We start from the raw sequence: 17,132 nt of genomic DNA, 5'->3' as shown, positions 1-17,132 counted from the left end.
CAGACATTAGCTTCGCCGTTCACAAGGCGACGCGACGCACGCACCACTCGTCAACGATCGACTGGATGCTTGCAAAGAGGATCGCACGCTATCTGAAGGACACGAAGCATCTCAAGTTGGGAATGCGCGTCGACGTGACCAGAGACCAGAGGATCAGGATCGAGAGCTGGAGCGACTCAGACTTCGCTGCGGACAAAAGTGACAGAAAGTCAGTAACTGGAGGAGTCATCACCATGGACGGCGCAATAGTACAGTGGATCTGCAAGAAGCAGACGGTTGTCTCGCTCTCCACCATGGAGGCCGAGTTTACCTCAGCATCACACGTTGGACGAGAGCTGCTTGGCCTGCGGGAACTCGTGCGTGAACTGAAATTCGAGGCGGTACAGCCCATGGCGATGTACATGGACAACCAGGCAGCCATCAGGCAGCTGGAGTCCGAGGACAGCACAGCGAGCGCCAAACACGTAGACATACGCATCAAATTTGTGTGCGACTTCGCGAGAAAGGGGATCGTGAAACCCGAGTACGTTGAGTCGCGTCTTATGATGGCGGACCTCTTAACTAAGGCGCTCCCGGCGCCGAGGATGGCCGAGCTACGGGAGATCTTTAACTTGAAGAAAGCGTAGCGAGCGACGGCCGAGGAGGAGTGTTAGAATTGTGCATGAGGTTACACCGGTGTAACCGCGGTCCCGTAACCGGGTTCGGCCGCCACTCCTGCGGATGGTGAAGAACACTGTTGGAAGCGCGAGAGCGCAGGTAAGAAGGTTAGATAAAGAGCCTCACTTCTCAATATACGGTGTCCTTCCACAGATCAAACTAATAGGTTATGAGCCCAGCGTCGCGCTGAAGAGGAGGAAGTATTGCTTAGCCGTCACCCGCGCCATAGTTTAAACTCTAGCAGTGCCGGATCACTCATTAACGTCCAATCAAAGCGTCGCAAAACCTGAGGCTCATCATTTCTACACGCACGCAGGCATAAGACACAAACTCTTCTGCTCCGTTGAAGTGGCGATGCTTCGTGCCGCTGTCCGTCGATTCTCCGCTGAAGCGTCCAAGCAACGACCGAAGAGACACCACAAGAAGAAAAATCACTTCGCGACGGCTGGTCTTCCGCTTGTGCTCTTTATCGTGGGTGGATATGTTGCGTTGACGCAGGTTAGATAAATCACATTTGGGCCGTGAACTATCGTGCTGGTTATTTTAAATGAGCTGTGGACTGTCGGTGCTGTTCGTGTCATAGTTTGTTGGCGGCAAGTACGAAACGAGAGATCACATGGTGAAAAGTCAATCGAAGCACTTGTTCAACTTGGAGGAAGAGCACAAGGTGCGTTAACAATTACCACATTGGCAGTGGATATATAAATACATTCCTGACATTCTGGTGCTGCTATTATATGTAGAAAATGACTAAGAAGCTGAATCTGGACGACTTCGAGATCAAGCCTGTGCCCAAGCCCAAGGAGGACCCATAGATAGTAAGTTTCCACCTTACGTAATGTTCATGTAGACCATCCCTTCCCTTAATTCCGAATATCCGTCACCACATTATTGACAAAAGTTGGCCACGTAACAAATGTCGTCGCGTTCTCGGCGCGCATTGGCGCCCGATTCCAGCGCTTCTTCGTCCCGTTCCGGCTGCTTCCTGCCGTTTATCTTCTTCCTGGGTGTATTGATCACATGCTTCGGCTTCATATTGAACGAATGGGAGCCCGTGGACCGCAGTAACATCGGTAGTGTTAAGGCTGAAGACTTCCTCTCCTACGGACCCATCGACGTCGTGTATACGTGGGTGAATGGCACCGATCCGCGCTGGAAGCAGGAGAAGGAGTTCTGGCACAAACACTGGATCGCTTCATTGACCGGCCAGCCGCTGCCTGTGTGGGGCCAGGAGGCCGAGGTTAAAGGCAAAGACGACTCGAACTCGGACAATCGCTTTCGAGACAACGAAGAGCTCCGCTATTCTCTCCGTTCATTGGAGAAATATGCACCTTGGGTCCGTCACATCTACGTGGTTACAGACGGCCAGATCCCTTCGTGGCTCGACATTGAGTCCCCCAAGATCAGCATCGTCAAACACCGCGACATCTTCGCCAATAAGAGCCACTTGCCGGTGTTTTCTTCGCCTGCTATTGAGTGGAATCTGGATAACATCCCTGGACTCAGTGACATGTTCCTATAATTTAACGACGATGTCTTCTTGGGCTCCCCAGTGCGACCCGAGGACTTTGTGAGTCAAGCTGGAGTCCAGAAGGCCTACTTTGCATGGGAAATCCCGCTATGCTCCAACAGATGCTGGGAGAGCAGCTTGGCCAATGGACGATGCGACAAAGAGTGCAATGTTACAGCCTGTGACTTTGATATGGGAGACTGTGGATGTGACGTGAACCCTCTGGATGGATCGGTAAATTGTGACGCAGAAAAGGTCGCGAGTATCTTAGAACAATCGCCCAAACCACCAAAGATCGGCAACTACATATGTCAAGGACTGTGTCATTACCAGTGGCTGGGCAATGGAATGTGCGATCGGACGTGTAACGTGAGCTCGTGTGCGTTTGATGGAGGAGACTGCAGAGTGGTGAAGCCTTATGACCGAAACAGACCTCATGTTGATGAGGAGGAAGACGAGGGAATGTCCCCGTTGGTCAATGACTTGTGGTCCGCTGATGTCGAGATGAATCACACACTCGTGCAGGTGCCATTGGACGTGAACGCTACGTACCTGAACCTCACGCATGCGTTTGGCGTCAATGGGAGCATTCTGAGTGCTGCACACGACAATGAAGAGCTTGTTCGCTTCGCCTCTGTATACGAGAAGGAAATGGTGCTGTTGCTAGTGTTTGGACGGGATTCGGACGCTCATCCGATGACAAGTAGTGTCCAGATCACAGTGATTGGCGAGGATTCGGAGGGTTCTCCTATTCAATTGGACTTCTCCATGGTGCGAGGGAAGAATTCGATTGAAGAGGTTACGAGTTCAGCTCAAGTGGAAGACATTGAAGAGATTTCCAGCGGCGTGTCTACGTTCCAGAACACCAGTATCCGGCCACAACTCATCCGCCTGCCGTTTGGGTTCCGACAAGCTACTTTCCGCAATGTTCTGCCGTCTACTGTAGTGACGACGAACCGGAGATTAAACTTGCAACGAAGACAGAAGATGGCGAGGAGAAGCTGTCGGATGGACAGATCGCTGTTGTTGCGGACAAGTTGGCTAGCAAAGTGCCGCTTGTTGAAGTGTTCCTGCCGTTTAACGTGACGGGAAAGAAGCTGAACGACGGTAATACTCTAAACCTCGGATGGAACATGGACTTGCGGCTTCACAACGACGCGAAGGATATCGACTGGAGTGACCACGATGTTTGTCAATTGAAGGTTCCGAAGAAGAAGCCAAATACTGCGGTTGCAGCTGATACCGAAGGGAGTAAGGCCAAGGAGAATGTTGCAGTAGACGCCAGATCAGGTGCAAACCACGCTGAAGATAAAGCTATTCCTGTCGCAAACGATCCGCTTGAAGAGGAGAATGACAAGATGCAGGATATTGCTGAAGATGAAGCTAAGAAGGACGAGAGCACGGAGGCTGAAGTTACTGAATTCGATGGCGGGATCACGAAATGCCGGCTTGCGGAACACAACCGTGGTGTGATTGTTACCGTGCGAGTTTTGTCGAACCACGCCCACGCTGTACTCTCTGCTGCTGGAGCGCTAGAAGACGATGAGAAGGAGAGTGAAACAAACACTCCTGATTCTCCAGAGGCAAGCGGCTCGGCCACTAGTATCCCCAATAGCGGAGTTGATTACGATGCAGTGGACAAACTGCTGGAGGAGTGGAAGACGAGTCCTCAGGTGGCTGACGGCCAAATCTGCTTTTTTGATGCGGACCGAGCTGATCCCTCGCGGTATCGCTACTGCTTCGCTCTAGCTTTGGGCCACTACCACTCTGAAGAAGTGGAGTTGATGCACAAACCAACACTGTGGGCTCAGCTGCATCCACCCAAGCCTAAGGTGTTGTCTTGGTGGGGAATTGGAAAGTGAATTGATGAATTAGACTGGACTAAAGACTGAGAGTGCACTATGTTGAACTAGAGGAGCGTATACGTCAACACTTCCCCGCAACATGTGCACCGACACTGACTACCTTTTGACGGCTTGCAGACCAATGAGCTCCAGCATCTTCTTGAGTCGCAGCCGATTGAGAGCCTTTGTCAAGAAGTCGGCAACCATTTCCTCTGTAGGTCAGTAAGTGATGACCACCTCGCCTCGCTTGAAGGCATCTTTCATATCGAAAAACATGCAGTCCACCGTCTTCTGCGCTTCAGAGCTTTTACCGTTCACGATCCGAGCTATCGTGGATTGGTTGTCAACGCGGGCAGCGATGGCGGTGGCGGCTCTTCCAGATAAGGACTGTAACAGCATGCGTGTCCATCGGGCTTCCTCAACTCCGATCGAGGCTGCGATGAACTCGGCAGCTGTTGACGACTTCGCTACAACACTTTGGCGCCGAGTTACCCAAGCGACTGCACAACCGTATACTCGCACGACGACGCCACTGATGGATTTTCGGTCCTCGGTGTTATTTGCCCAGTCTGCGTCGGTGAACAACTCTACTGGCGTAGCACTCTCGTCTTGCTTGTAGACCAACGCCATGTGTAGGGTACCTGCAACGTACCGCAAGATCTGCTTGACGGCAGTCCAGTGCGAGACCGTCGGTCGATTCACGTGCGCAGCCACTTGATTGACTGCGAAAGATATATCTGGTCGAGAAACTCTACTCAGGTACAGCAGGGCGCCTACCGCGGCTCGGTAGGGAATATGGTCCGCCAATTCGTCCTTTTCGTCGCCCGAAGTTAAGAAGCAACCTGAATTTAGGGGAAGGACGGATGGTTTGCAGTTCTCCATCGCAAAACGCTGTAGGATCTCTGTTGCGAGCTGGAACTGGTCGATCGTCGTGGTATTGGCCTCGGCGTCGACCTTGATGCGCATGCCGAGGAACCAAGTGATGTCTCCCAGGTACTTCACGTCATACTTGGCGCGCAAGGCCTCGACTAGCTTCGACATGGCAACTTGGTCTGAGTATCCAATAAGGATGTCGTCCACGTAAAGTAGGACCATCACGGAGTTGTCAGGGAGGACATATACGCATGCGTCTTCGCGGGTAGCACTGAATCCGTAGTCAATGAAGAATGCATTTATCTCGTCATGCCACTCCTTCCCTGCTTGCTTGAGGCCATATAGCGCCTTCTTCAGTCGCCACACCGTTCCTGGCTCGCCTGTCTCGAAGCCGCGGAGCTGGCGCATATAGATTACGGTATCCAGCGGTGCCTTCACGTACGCGGACGGTACATCACATTGGCACACGCGAAGTCCGAATCTCGTGGCGAGGGCGAGGAAGATCCGTACCGATACTAGGCGGGCCACAGGCGAGTAGGTTTCACCATAATCGACGAGAAACACTTGAGAGAAGCCTTGAGCACAGAGTCTGGCGCGCAGCCGGTCGACGTTGCAATTTCCGTCGCGCTTCACCCGGAACTTTACCGTGCAGCCGATGACGTGGGCACCAGCCGGAGGAGTGACAACGTCGAAGGTGTTGTTGGCTCGCAGCGACCCGATCTCCTCCCTGATGGCGGTCTCCCATAAGGGCCAGTTTGGTGATCTTCTCGCCTCGGCTAGGGTGACTGGTTCTTTCATAACTTCACACAGGACTGCAAGAGCGTGGCCGATGAGTCGACTTGATATTCGCTCTGACCGTCGACGTCTAATGAGCTCGGAGGCTCCGTTGATTTGTTCGACAGCAGCGTCAGTCAGATCGTCCGCATTTCTGACGACGTGCGGAGCTGGGCTTAAGTCGCTATCTTCAAGGGCTCTTTGAGGTCCACCTGCAGATTGTGGGTCGGTCACAGCAGGGCGGCTTCCCCGTATTGAAGGCTCGGTCACAGCAGGCCCCGTAAGGCGGCTTCCCCGTGCAAAAGTCTCGATTACAGCAGGCCCCATGGGGCGGCTTTCTCGTAATGCAGGCACTGTCACGGTCGGTTTCGCATCTTGCGTTCCCCGCGAATCCGTCTCAGCTCTAAGTGGCTCGATGGACGTACGTAAAGTAGTGTCTTGAGGGTTTTCAGCAAATGTAGGAAAGGTTTGCATGAAGACACGTCGCACGTCCGCTGAATGCGTGGGCCACCGGCACTAAAGTATATGAAGTAACCTTTGCGTTCATTGTCGTGCCCGACGAATACACCGGCCTTGCCTCGCTCTCTAAACTTGTATCGAGTATTTATCTTTGAGCGAGGGATCTTCGCCACAACGCGCACTCCGAAGACGTGAAGCTGGCTGACATCGGGAGCGTGGCCATAATAGCGCTCATACGGAGTTGCATTTGGATAGCTGCGGGAAAGGACTCGGTTTCGGACGTATACTGCATGGCGGGCAGGGGGTCCGAAAATGATATTGTTATTTATCGTAGTAGCATCTTCACGATAAATTATCGCGAAGCTAGCTTGTATGTTGGCAATACGTTATGATGCTTTAGCTAGAAGACCAATAAATTATTGAGTTATTGCTGCAATAATCACGGTTTAATGAATCAATAACAGGTATCTACGCTCGAGTTGCTGTGTCAAGTGTTTGTGCGTCCCAGTAACCAGTATTTTCGCGCAGGAAGAGAATCATTTCTAAAGTAATGGGCTGCAGTCCATGGCGTTCTTGGCCAAACGTGGTACGAGCAACGCTAAAAAAGCGCTCCACCACGTTGGACGTCGCAGGGATTGCGTGCAAGAGCTTGTACTTGGTCTCCTTCGCGGCAAGTCGGCGTCTCTTTTGAAGCAGCTGGACGAACGAGCTTTCGCCGTCGTCCTCGTCTTCACTCACTGCAGGAGGGCCTGTCGACTTGAACGGAGTCAACACTATTTTTTCAGCTCGCGTGAGGCGGGCTGCATTGCCGCCTAAGACCCGTACACACCCTGACTCAAAGTCAGGGCTGTGAACAATTTCAGCGCGTGGGCCTAGTGCTCATAGTGAATACAAAACAAATTAGCAATGGATACTAGAAAAGGAAAAAATATGCTGCACGTACCAATGTACCGAGCGTAGTGTGGTTTAATGGAAATCAAGCCATCCAGCCACACTCGAGCATCAAGTAGTGATACTTCGTTTCCCTGTAAAGCTTTTGCAACGGACTCGACCTTCTTCAAGTCTGCTAGCAGAGCACGCAAACGGCGGTTGTACGAAGGGGACGGCAGCAAATCTGCGATGTCGTCGTCATTGCTGTCGATAAACTCCAGCAGTGTGAAGTACCGCATCACCATAGCGAAAGTGGAGCTCCATCGAGTATCTTGGCGGATAACTGGACGGAGCGGCGTTTTAGTTCTACATTCAAAATAGAAACCCAATTAGAAACGTTTCTAACTACATCATTATCAGTTCAAACTTACCTCAGCTTTGGCACTTTGCTTCAGGTTACGAAGCTTGATCATTAACTTCTGGACAGCATCCAGCTCGTCCTCATAGTCTTGCATGTCAGCTTGCACTGCTCGGTTAAGGCGGTGGCTGGCACAGCCGATTAGCGGCACACCCATCAGCGTTGCGAGCCGCCGGTTAACCGAGCAGCTGTCTCCCACCAGGAAACAGCACTGACCCAGCTGCTTGTCGTAGCCCCGAGGCAGCATAGTGGCAAAAAATCCATGTGGCCGCGGGCGGAGAGGTCTTCCTCCTCCTCGTTGAGCAGTGGAGCCATACAAAGAAGAGGAGTCTTGACGACCCCGTCCACCTCGCAGCGAGCGTACACTGCAATGTAATGATCTGAAGCATGAGACCACCCATCAAAGATTAGCCCAAAAAGGTCAGGCATCTCTTCAGCGATGCCACGCTCCACGGCCCGCGTCACACTACTCATGCCAGAGACGAGCGTCTCGACACAAATTGAGTCAAGATTAGAGTACCTATAGAAAGCAAATAGAAACAGAAGTTAGAAATTCACTGGCAACTTTAGAAATGCGTATGACTTACCTTTTGGCCGCCTCATTCTCACAGAATGACAGCGGAAGATTGCTCTTTAGGATCCACTCCATCCAGCTGAATAGATTGAGAGAGGAGCGCCGCACGTAGTTGAGGATAGACCCCGTCTCGGTCGAGGTGGCGGTGAGCATGAGGCTCTCATGGGTTGGGTGCTCGCTTCGAACGTGCGATACCAGGTTGGAAAAGCCATTGCGGCTAGCCTGCTTTCGAACCGTGCCGCAACGACAGCGGTAGTACTCGAGGATGACTTCATCAAACTCGTCGCGGCACGGTTGAAAGAAGAACCCAGCAATTTGTGCTGGCGTGAACGTGGAGCGCACACTGCGTCGAGACGAGAAGGCCATGGTAACGGGAGTGTCGGCGTGGGAAGTGAGAGAAAAGAAAATGAGTCTGCTGAGATCAGCCGATTCGGCAACAAAACGACTGGTTCGTGGCGATCGATTGACTGCTGCAGATAACTTCAGGAAACTGTACGCATAAATTACCGTATGTAATATGCAGCCACCATAAATTATGCACGAGCCTAGTTTAGGGTGACAGCATAAATAATGTCTGCTTATTTATTGAAATTACTGTGTCGTCAAATTTTTTTCGGGGGCCCTGATGGCGGGCAGCGTACTCCCAGAGGTTGTGAGGCAACCCGGAATGTACTAAAGGCGTTCTTGCCGTCTCCGAGATCGTCCGGTTTGCGCGTTCCACCACCCCGTTCTGGAAGTGAGCATGGGGCTCTGAGTATTCACGCTCTATACCGGCCGCTGAGCACACACTTTGGAAGGCCGTACCCTCGAACTCTCCTCCATTGTCTGACCTCAGGACCTTGATTAAATGTGGCTGATTGTCGGACCGGCGGTTGACGATTGCAAGGTAATCCTCAAAAGCTGCAGCAGCGTCTGACTTGTTTCGTAGGAAAGAGATATGCGTAAATCCAATCCACTTCAGAGCGAGGAAGTAATGATTACCGTGGATACTTCTCTGCATTGGGCCAGCGAGATCTGCGTGGCACACCTCGTCTTTGGAGAGTTGAGGGCGAGTTGCTTTCTTGGGCGCAGAGCGAGCCGTTACCTTGCTTAATGCACACGCCTCGCATTTGTCGTTAAGTACACGAGAGCCAACTATTTTTAGACCCTTCACCTTGCCCGAGTTCTCCAGTTCCAGGATAGAGTTGTAGTTTAGGTGAGCGAGTCGCTGATGCCAGTGCCTTAAGTCCTTTTTGCTGTATTTCGGCGCTTGGGCGACCAGTGCAGATGCTGCCGCCGACCGGCTGGTGCCTCCTTGCAGCTCGTAAATACCACCTCGAACCACTCCAGAGAAGAGCAGTCTCCCGAATACTTCACACTTGTGCCCACTGAAGCTTACGTGCATGCCGTCTTTAAACAATGCCGCCACTGAGATGAGTGTGCGGGTTATTCCTGGCACGACTACGACATCGTGGAGAACGGTGCCGTTGTCCAGTCGCAGGCTGCCACGTGCGGTTGCAATTAATGTGCGCTCGTCCGCCACCTGGATAACGTGTTCGCCGCACGGTTCGGCGTCGTGAATGTCCGCGCAGAGGAATTTCCATATCTCAGTGATTATCACTGATATTTTGGTTTTAGATGGGGTTAATTGCCAGTCCATGACATTAATCAGTAGACGAGTAGTAATAGCATTTTCAAGAATAAAATAGTAATGAATTGTTATTATCCTACTTAAAGCGTAATACAGTATTACATTCGACAAGGAGTCTCGAGTTAGAAGTGTTGTGCGATGAAGTGTTTTTTTTTAGCTATACACAAGCTTAAAATACATGAAAAAAGAAACGATAGGATTGTAATGGTCTGACCCTCTCCTCGCTGCCCTTGGTCTCCTCGTCTAGTATGACCTCGTGCACCTCCCACCAGCCGACCTTGTCGAGTTGTCTTTTTAGGTGCTGCACCTTGCTCGACAGGCGGCTGGCTTTTTTTTTCTGCGTGCGGCTTGAGCTGCAACCGCCTTCGGACCGCAACCACTTTTGCGCTCGAGGTGGCCCTTTAGCTTGGTGCACGAGCTGAATGTAACGGCACCTCCAGCAAGTCTTGGTCCTCCTCGTCTTTGGACGTCCTGGCTTCTTCTTCGATACACGGCGCAAAACTGGGGCCATTGCAGGAAGTAGAGAAAATGAAACTGTTAGCAGTTGAATACAATACATGCACACGTATATTAATTTAGCTTTTAACCAACTTCACTGTTGGCTTCCCTGATCATTGCGATATGTATGTACTAATATAAGTACATGCATACTACTATCACTGACCTCAGTGATTGTAACGTTACTTACTATTTTCTGTAATCTCAGTGATAATCACTGAGATATGGAAATTCCTCTATCCGCGCAGCTTCCCATGTGGAAAGACGCACCTGAGTCGATCACAGGGGCACTGTTGGGTATACCTGGGTCAGTTATAAAGTGCTCTCTCCCCAGTAGTGCCCGTGGCCTTCATTCGTGGTCCTCCCAGTCGTGGTCCTCGACGGGCTTTGCAGCGGTCGGATCTAGAGCGTGCTGTGATTGTCCCTCTTCCTGATTTTTCGTAACTGTGGTAGCGATACTGGCCAGGCGGGCTTACACCACGGTGCCTTGGCTGGTGGACCACTGGTCGTGGTATCCTGTGGTGTGGCCTCACCGTTGGCAAACGCCGCACACGGCGTTTGAGTAGTCGCGTCGCGGTGCCTTGGACCGACGGCCACTGAGCTCAGAAGGACTATGGTCATTTCGCTTCATTTTCCCCACTTTATCGCGCGAAAAATTGGGGGGTGCGCTGGACAGCTGTCTTCTCCTATTATGCCAGCAATCTTCGCGAGGTACTTCACGGCTTCCTCCATTTCATGCCAGGGATTGTCCAACTGCGTCTTAATGCAGCTAAGTCGAGAAGCACGATGCTGCGGCCACGCGCTCTTGATGAACGTTGATAGGGCATCTTCTGCAGTCGCTTTGGTCTCTTCACCGTCGTTCATCGTAGCAGCTATGGTGCTTAAGCGACGGGCAAAATCGGCGTAGGACTCGTTGGCCTTCTTGATGGTTCTGCCTAAGGTGGAGCTGATCTCGAGGCGATCGAGCGAGCAGCGGAACTGCTCGCGAATTGCGATGCACAAGGCATCGAAAGACACACCTTGGAGCACATCAAAACGTCGTATGAACCACGTCGACGCAGCACCTCCCAAGTGTGCAGCCACGACCATCATCTTGATGCTGTCGGGCCAAGCTGCCTCGTCCACCATTTCTCTAAGTCGAATCTGGATCTTGAGGCGCTTAATCCAGTCGCCGGCACCAGCGTCGAGGAAACCTTCTTTAACTTCGCCGGTGAAGTTTTTAATTTTCACCAGCTTCGTGCTGTGCTTCTTGGAGGTTGGGGGTTCTGGGTCCGGTTCTCTGTCTCCTAAGTTCGCCATAATGTGGGAGTGTCGATGCGGCTGTTAACCTGTTGTCTTGGTGGGGAATTGGAAAGTGAATTGATGAATTAGACTGGACTAAAGACTGAGAGTGCACTATGTTGAACTACACCTTTGCCAGTCCAAATCGGCGACAGTGTAAAGCAAAGCTGTGTGAAGTAACTTAAGTGACAAAGAAATTTTTAATTTTTATTTTCAAAAATTGACTTTAGAGCAATGGCGATTTAGTGCAGAGCTAACTGGTGGTCGGCATCAAAACAAGTTAAAAAAGTCCACCCTGTCTTCGCCCTTTGCTTCTTCCTTCCGAGCACCATCGTACCCGGCACCCCCACGTTAAAATTCCATTTTATGCTACCTCGGTCGTCGTCGACACGTGCAAAATGCAACTTAGGCCACACACTCGACACGCAGACAGAGCCGTCGCGACTGGGCGATGCTGGACGACTCCATGAGCATTGAGCGGAAGATACGCTCCTCGCTGTAGCCTGCCTTCTCAAGCATCGTGATGCGCTCCAGCGGCTTGAACCAGCGCACGCGTCTCCGCCGATGTCGTCCTGCGGTTTCCTGCCTGTCCCCCGCCTGTGTTTTCTCCCGCTGATGCTGCGCCGCGTTCACTGAAGTCCTCCACACACATTGCGGGGTTCGAGCCAGCCGGTCGCCACCACCACCGCGTCGAGGCACTGCGCTGCCGCCGATGCCCACGCCGAACTCGTAGACGGTGACGGTGGACCAGCGTACGCTCTTAATCGCCATGGCTGCTGTGTATGTGGCTGTTGGACTGGGGCGAGGAAGGAATGGAGGAAAGACCCAGAGGGCGTCGGCTGTATGTCGTTCACGCGCCCCTCCCGGGTGGCCACTCACTCGCGCCGCTGCCATGCAAGTACCAGATTTGGTGGATCTTCTCCATCCACTTACAAACACTCAGTGGCTTGCCTTGCGTTGTTTTTCCCAGTCAGCGCTCAGTTCAACATCGTCCGCTTGCCCAGAAAACAGAGCGCCGGATGCAGCTGCTTGAAAACGCTGCAGAGCATAGCTTCCATGTATGGATCTGCGCTTGGTTAACAAGATGGCGCGCCACTGTGCGTTGTCAGTGGCGGCAGCTATTCGTAGCAAACCTATGGAGTACGGCACGTAAAGTTTTGCACTACACTAAATCAACTTTGCATGACAGGCTTTTTCTAAAAAAATAAATTTCAAAAATTAAAAAAATTAATTACGGGACGTTCCACTTTGCTTTACACTGTCGCCGATTTGGACTGGCAAAGGTGTAGAGGAGCGTATACGTCAACATAAGGTGGTCTACACGCCGTACACAGGAGACGACTCGGCGCTACTTGAGCTACTGGACCGTTGTATTGACACCACCCGACGTCTCATCGGCATTCGACCACGAATCTGCTACCCGCATGAAGTGTCCGTCCCGCGTCCACCCATCAAGTATGAAGCCAAGGTGGATGTGCGGAAGGAGAAGGAAGAAGATGGCCGTCGACTGGCCTGTGAAGCTCAGAAGCGTCGACTGGCACAACGTGAGGAACGCGAGAAGGAAGAGCGTGAAGCTCAAGCCAGTGAACATGTGGGTGGCTTGAGTCGCTTCTTTGGGAACATCAAGACGGCAGTCGGGCTTGGACACGTTGTGTCTACTAATGAAAGCTTGGATGACGTCGAATACGCAGACGTATGTGGTACAGCTGAACCGAAGGAAGAAAAGCCGCAGGTCACACTACGCGACGCACAAGCTCACCTGTCCAAGGACACGCTCGGAGACTCCTTGCGCTTTGTCAACAAGCTGTACAACCGCGCATTCGGCAAGCCAAAGACATCAGATCGACGTCGCGTGCCTTCGCACATGCCATTCCTGGTGCAAAAGTCGATCATTCGTGAGATTAAGGACCATTGGACACAGGAGATTCAAGACACAAGTGCACACCGCTTCCGTCATCCTCAAGACATGCAGTTCAGCTTCTCGTACTTCCATTATCTCATTAATCGCGCCAAGATCCACCCTCACACGTTGGAAGAGATCTGGAGTGAATACCTGGACGCCAATCGTAACGGGATCCTGGACGAGAGCGAAGTGCTGACAGCTGCGAGTCTCGCGCATGGTGACGCTCCGCCTGAGATTTTCGTGAGCGAAGTGCGTGAGTGCGTACAGCCTAATAAACGCGAGAAGGTTCGTGAGATTCCGACGGCGGAGGGAACGCTGCGACTTAGCGAGACATTAACGCCGTACATCACTCTGGAGAACCTCGAGCAATGTCCTTCGGTACGTGACGCGCTCGTTAAGAACGTTCGATACGAGACCAAGGTGGAATTAATGTCGGAGACTAAGGTGACGTTCCACATGCTGAGCGACAATTACTAGTTTGCGTGGAAGCAAATGATGGGCACGCGAGCGAGACGCACCAAGTTTGTGTGCATCAACGACGACATGAAGAACCCGTCAACTGCGGTGAGTCAGATCCTGCACGAACTCTTCCTGTCCATTTGGCCCAAACGCTCGCAGTTCGAACTGCCGTATCACCTCAAGAACCGCTACGCACACATCGACGAGTTCACCGCCGCACAGGAGCGTCGTCATGTTGCAGCAGCCATTGAAGATATTGCTCGGGCTCGTGCAGCTTCGGCGTCGCAACTTACTCAAGACTTCCAGCACACTCAGGAAGATAAAGAAGACAAGGTAGATGAGTCAGCTTCACCAACGAGTAAGTGGCGTTCAAGGAAGGCGTCGGCCTAGAGAAAAAAAAGTAAACGGATGCAACGTCGACACGTTGAGTTTGGCATTAGGCAATGTTTGTGGGGTTTAAATGCTTTTTGCGAAATAAAGTAAGTGCTTCTCTCGCCCTGCGTCAGGTGGTAGCTCAGTCGATCGTCGAGAAGAAACTGGATCGCTGTTAATCGTGGAGGGCGAAGTAGAAAGCTTCCCGACGGCTGACTACTTCCAACTGAGTAACGGAAGACACAGACGACGTCGACGGTGTCACGGGAGAGAGAGCCAAAGTATCGTGGCAGCTTTCTGCCTTTTGATACTCCAACATCGGCCCATAGAATAATGAATGGTAGTAGAACGGGACTGGGTCGACTATAGAATGCCTTGGCCAGTGAAGGTCAAGGCCTGGTCATGTGTGGCCATCGATGGCCTAGTACACATCAGGTGGTGGCCGAGACCGGCGTTGGTGCTGGTCTGCAGATGAACCCTCAGCGTGTAGTTGGCTTGCTCTAGACGCTTCATGTGCTCGGCGGCCTGCGTGGCCAGCTGTTTCAATGCGTTGTTCTCGTTCTGAACCTCCTCTTTCTGCTGATTCTGGATGGCCACGGCGCGCTTCAGCAGCTTGTTTTCACCCTGGAGTCGGGCCGCATCGCTGGCCTGAGCGGCCACGCGTTCCTGTGTATGCAATTAGCCAAGCGTACCCATGAGTGATGGTCGCTCCTCGGCTACGCCGAGTGGTGACCATTGTGATGAAGGAAGTAGTCGTAACAACAGTAAGTTGCAGGGACTGAAAGTCCAGCAGGGGAGAAAACCGAGTGCTGCTGCTTGCTCTTGACGGCGCAAGTTGTCGAGTGTGTAGCAGCACACGGAAAAACCCCGGTAACATATATTGGTAGGATTAGCAGTAGGATGGGGCTGGCGGCTCGCCAGCCAATGGTCCGTCGAAGTCCGGCTTCTGGACGCGAGCATCGCGTCCTGGAGGCACCTGAGCCTCAGGTTTGAGCTGGACGCAGTCCTGGCTCTTCCTCCACACTTCACACTCCCACTTGATCTAGTCGAAGCGCAGCTTCAACATGATCACCTTGTAGAGCTCACCACGATGTTCTTGGCATCTTCTAGCTGCGCTGCAGCACGACGCTTCGTCCTTGGTAGCGCTCTTCCTCCTTCTTGTCCTTCGCATGCATGAACCGGTAGTAGTAGCTTGCATTCACGCATGGCGATGATGTTTGGCTCCCACTGAACGAGCTGAGCCTTGCTGACGGTCGATGCGCAGCACCTTCATCCCATCACGGCAATGTTCGAACTTGTCCTTCGGCAATGGCTTCGTCATCGCGTCGGCGATCATGTCGTCGGTGCCAACATGGCGAATCCGTAGCTGCTCGTTCTCCACGAGGTGGCGCACCAAGTGGAACTTGTTCATAATGTGCTTGTTCTTGCTGTGCTTGCCAGGCTTGGCAGTCAGATAGATGCACGACTTGTTATCGCCGATAATCTCCGGAGTCGCGAACTCCCAGCATAGTTCTTCACAGAGTCCACGTAGCCACTGTAGATCTCTAGTGCCTTCATTCATGGCAATATACTCTGCTTCCGTTGTGCTCTGTGCGTTAATCTCTTGCTTTCTTGATCCGTACGAAACCACGTTACCATTGACGAACGTCACGAACCCGCTAACACTCTTTCGGTCATCAGGGTCATTAGCGTAGTCAGCATCGGTGTAACACGTCAGCTTGACGTCGTTCCCAATAACAATGTCCATCACTAAGCCGTGGTCTTGAGTACCACTCAGGTAGCGTAGCACCCTCTTTCCCATAGCGTAGTGTGTGTGGTCGAAGCAGGACAGGTACTTGCTGAGATTACGCACAGCGTGCGCAATGTCCGGCCTTGAGGCTGAGACCAGATATTGTAGTGCACCAACGAGCTCTCGGTACGGGGGCGGGGAGTCATCTTTCGCATTTGTGACCACCTCAGCGCGCAGCGCTTCCGGTGTTGCAACCGCGTTGCAACCCTCCATGTGAAATCGCTTTAGCACCTCCGTAATATGTTGCCTCTGGCAAAATACCGCATGTCGACGCTCGCTGTCGATCAGTATCTCCACGCCTAGTAGATACTTGACTGGTCCGAGAGATGTGAGTTCATACTCCTCACTGAGTTGCTTAGCAACCTTAGCGCAAAGGTCACTAGGGCCGAGGAGCAGTAGGTCGTCGACGTACACCGTGAGCAACATGGTGACTTCTCCTCCCACTTTCCTGGCGTAGAGTCCGTAGTCAGAGTCGAGGCGCTCGAGTCCGATCTTCGTCAGGAACTTGTACAATGTCTTGTTCCAAACGCGAGGCGCTTGCTTTAGCCCATACAAACTCTTTTGTAGCTTGCATACATAGCGCGTAGAGTCTTCTCCGAAGCCTGGAGGCTGCTCCATGTAGACCTCCTCGTCGAGGTCACCGTACAAGAACGCGGTCTTGACGTCGAACTGCAAGATGGCCCATTCCCGTTGCAGCGCGTATACGATCACGCATCTGATCGTCTCAAATCTGATAACAGGTGCGTATGTTTCACTGTAGTCGATGCCCATGCGTTGTAGAAAGCCTCTGATCACTAGTCGAGCTTTATATCGCTTAATCCGGCCCGTAGAGTCTCTCTTGAGCGCGTACACCCACTTGCACGAAATGACACGCTTGCCCTTGGCCTCCGTGCGTCGCACGAGCACCCAAGTTTCGTGCTGCTGCTGTGAGTCCATCTCAACTTGCATCGCTGCTTTCCACTCCTTCCACTTCTTTGACCTTGCCGCATGCTTGTGACTAATGGGGATCTGCACATCCTCGACGTTCTGCTTCGTCACATTCGTCACTACGTAGTCTTTGAGTCGGGCGGATGGTTGTCGCTTCCGCTTCGGTCGCGACGTAGCTGCACTGTCGTCTGGCGACGACTTCTGCGTCGTGCATGGCTCCCAGTTCTCGTCTTCGTGAGCATCACGTCGACTGTCCTTGGCCTTCGAGGCTCCCACTCGATTTGCACATGCTTT

General features: G+C 52.3%; 4 protein-coding genes across 4 annotated transcripts; 3 read left to right on the top strand and 1 right to left on the bottom strand.

Moving 5' to 3' along the window:
* Positions 1-1,573: 1,573 nt before the first annotated feature.
* PITG_00745 (N-acetylglucosamine-1-phosphotransferase, putative) lies at positions 1,574-2,179 on the top strand (the record flags this gene model as incomplete). The annotated part of the gene is made up of 1 exon (XM_002909270.1): positions 1,574-2,179. The coding sequence occupies one exon, from the start codon at positions 1,574-1,576 to the stop codon at positions 2,177-2,179; it is 606 nt and encodes a 201-aa protein (XP_002909316.1).
* Positions 2,180-2,629: 450 nt separating this feature from the next.
* PITG_00744 (uncharacterized protein) lies at positions 2,630-4,029 on the top strand (the record flags this gene model as incomplete). The annotated part of the gene is made up of 2 exons (XM_002909269.1): positions 2,630-2,938; positions 3,010-4,029. 2 exons carry the CDS (start codon positions 2,630-2,632, stop codon positions 4,027-4,029), a joined length of 1,329 nt encoding a protein of 442 aa, XP_002909315.1.
* An 8,443-nt stretch (positions 4,030-12,472) lies between these two features.
* PITG_00743 (N-acetylglucosamine-1-phosphotransferase subunits alpha/beta, putative) lies at positions 12,473-14,140 on the top strand (the record flags this gene model as incomplete). The annotated part of the gene is made up of 3 exons (XM_002909268.1): positions 12,473-12,485; positions 12,672-13,669; positions 13,769-14,140. 3 exons carry the CDS (start codon positions 12,473-12,475, stop codon positions 14,138-14,140), a joined length of 1,383 nt encoding a protein of 460 aa, XP_002909314.1.
* A 345-nt stretch (positions 14,141-14,485) lies between these two features.
* Positions 14,486-14,858, bottom strand: PITG_00742 (uncharacterized protein; the record flags this gene model as incomplete). Its single annotated transcript, XM_002909267.1, has 2 exons — positions 14,486-14,788; positions 14,856-14,858. The coding sequence occupies 2 exons, from the start codon at positions 14,856-14,858 to the stop codon at positions 14,486-14,488; spliced, it is 306 nt and encodes a 101-aa protein (XP_002909313.1).
* Between the last annotated feature and the right edge of the window lie 2,274 nt (positions 14,859-17,132).

This window comes from Phytophthora infestans, genomic scaffold (assembly GCF_000142945.1).
Source record: "Phytophthora infestans T30-4 supercont1.1 genomic scaffold, whole genome shotgun sequence".
NCBI classification, from domain to species: Eukaryota; Oomycota; class Peronosporomycetes; order Peronosporales; family Peronosporaceae; genus Phytophthora; species Phytophthora infestans.
This window is presented reverse-complemented; position numbering and strand designations above follow the sequence as displayed.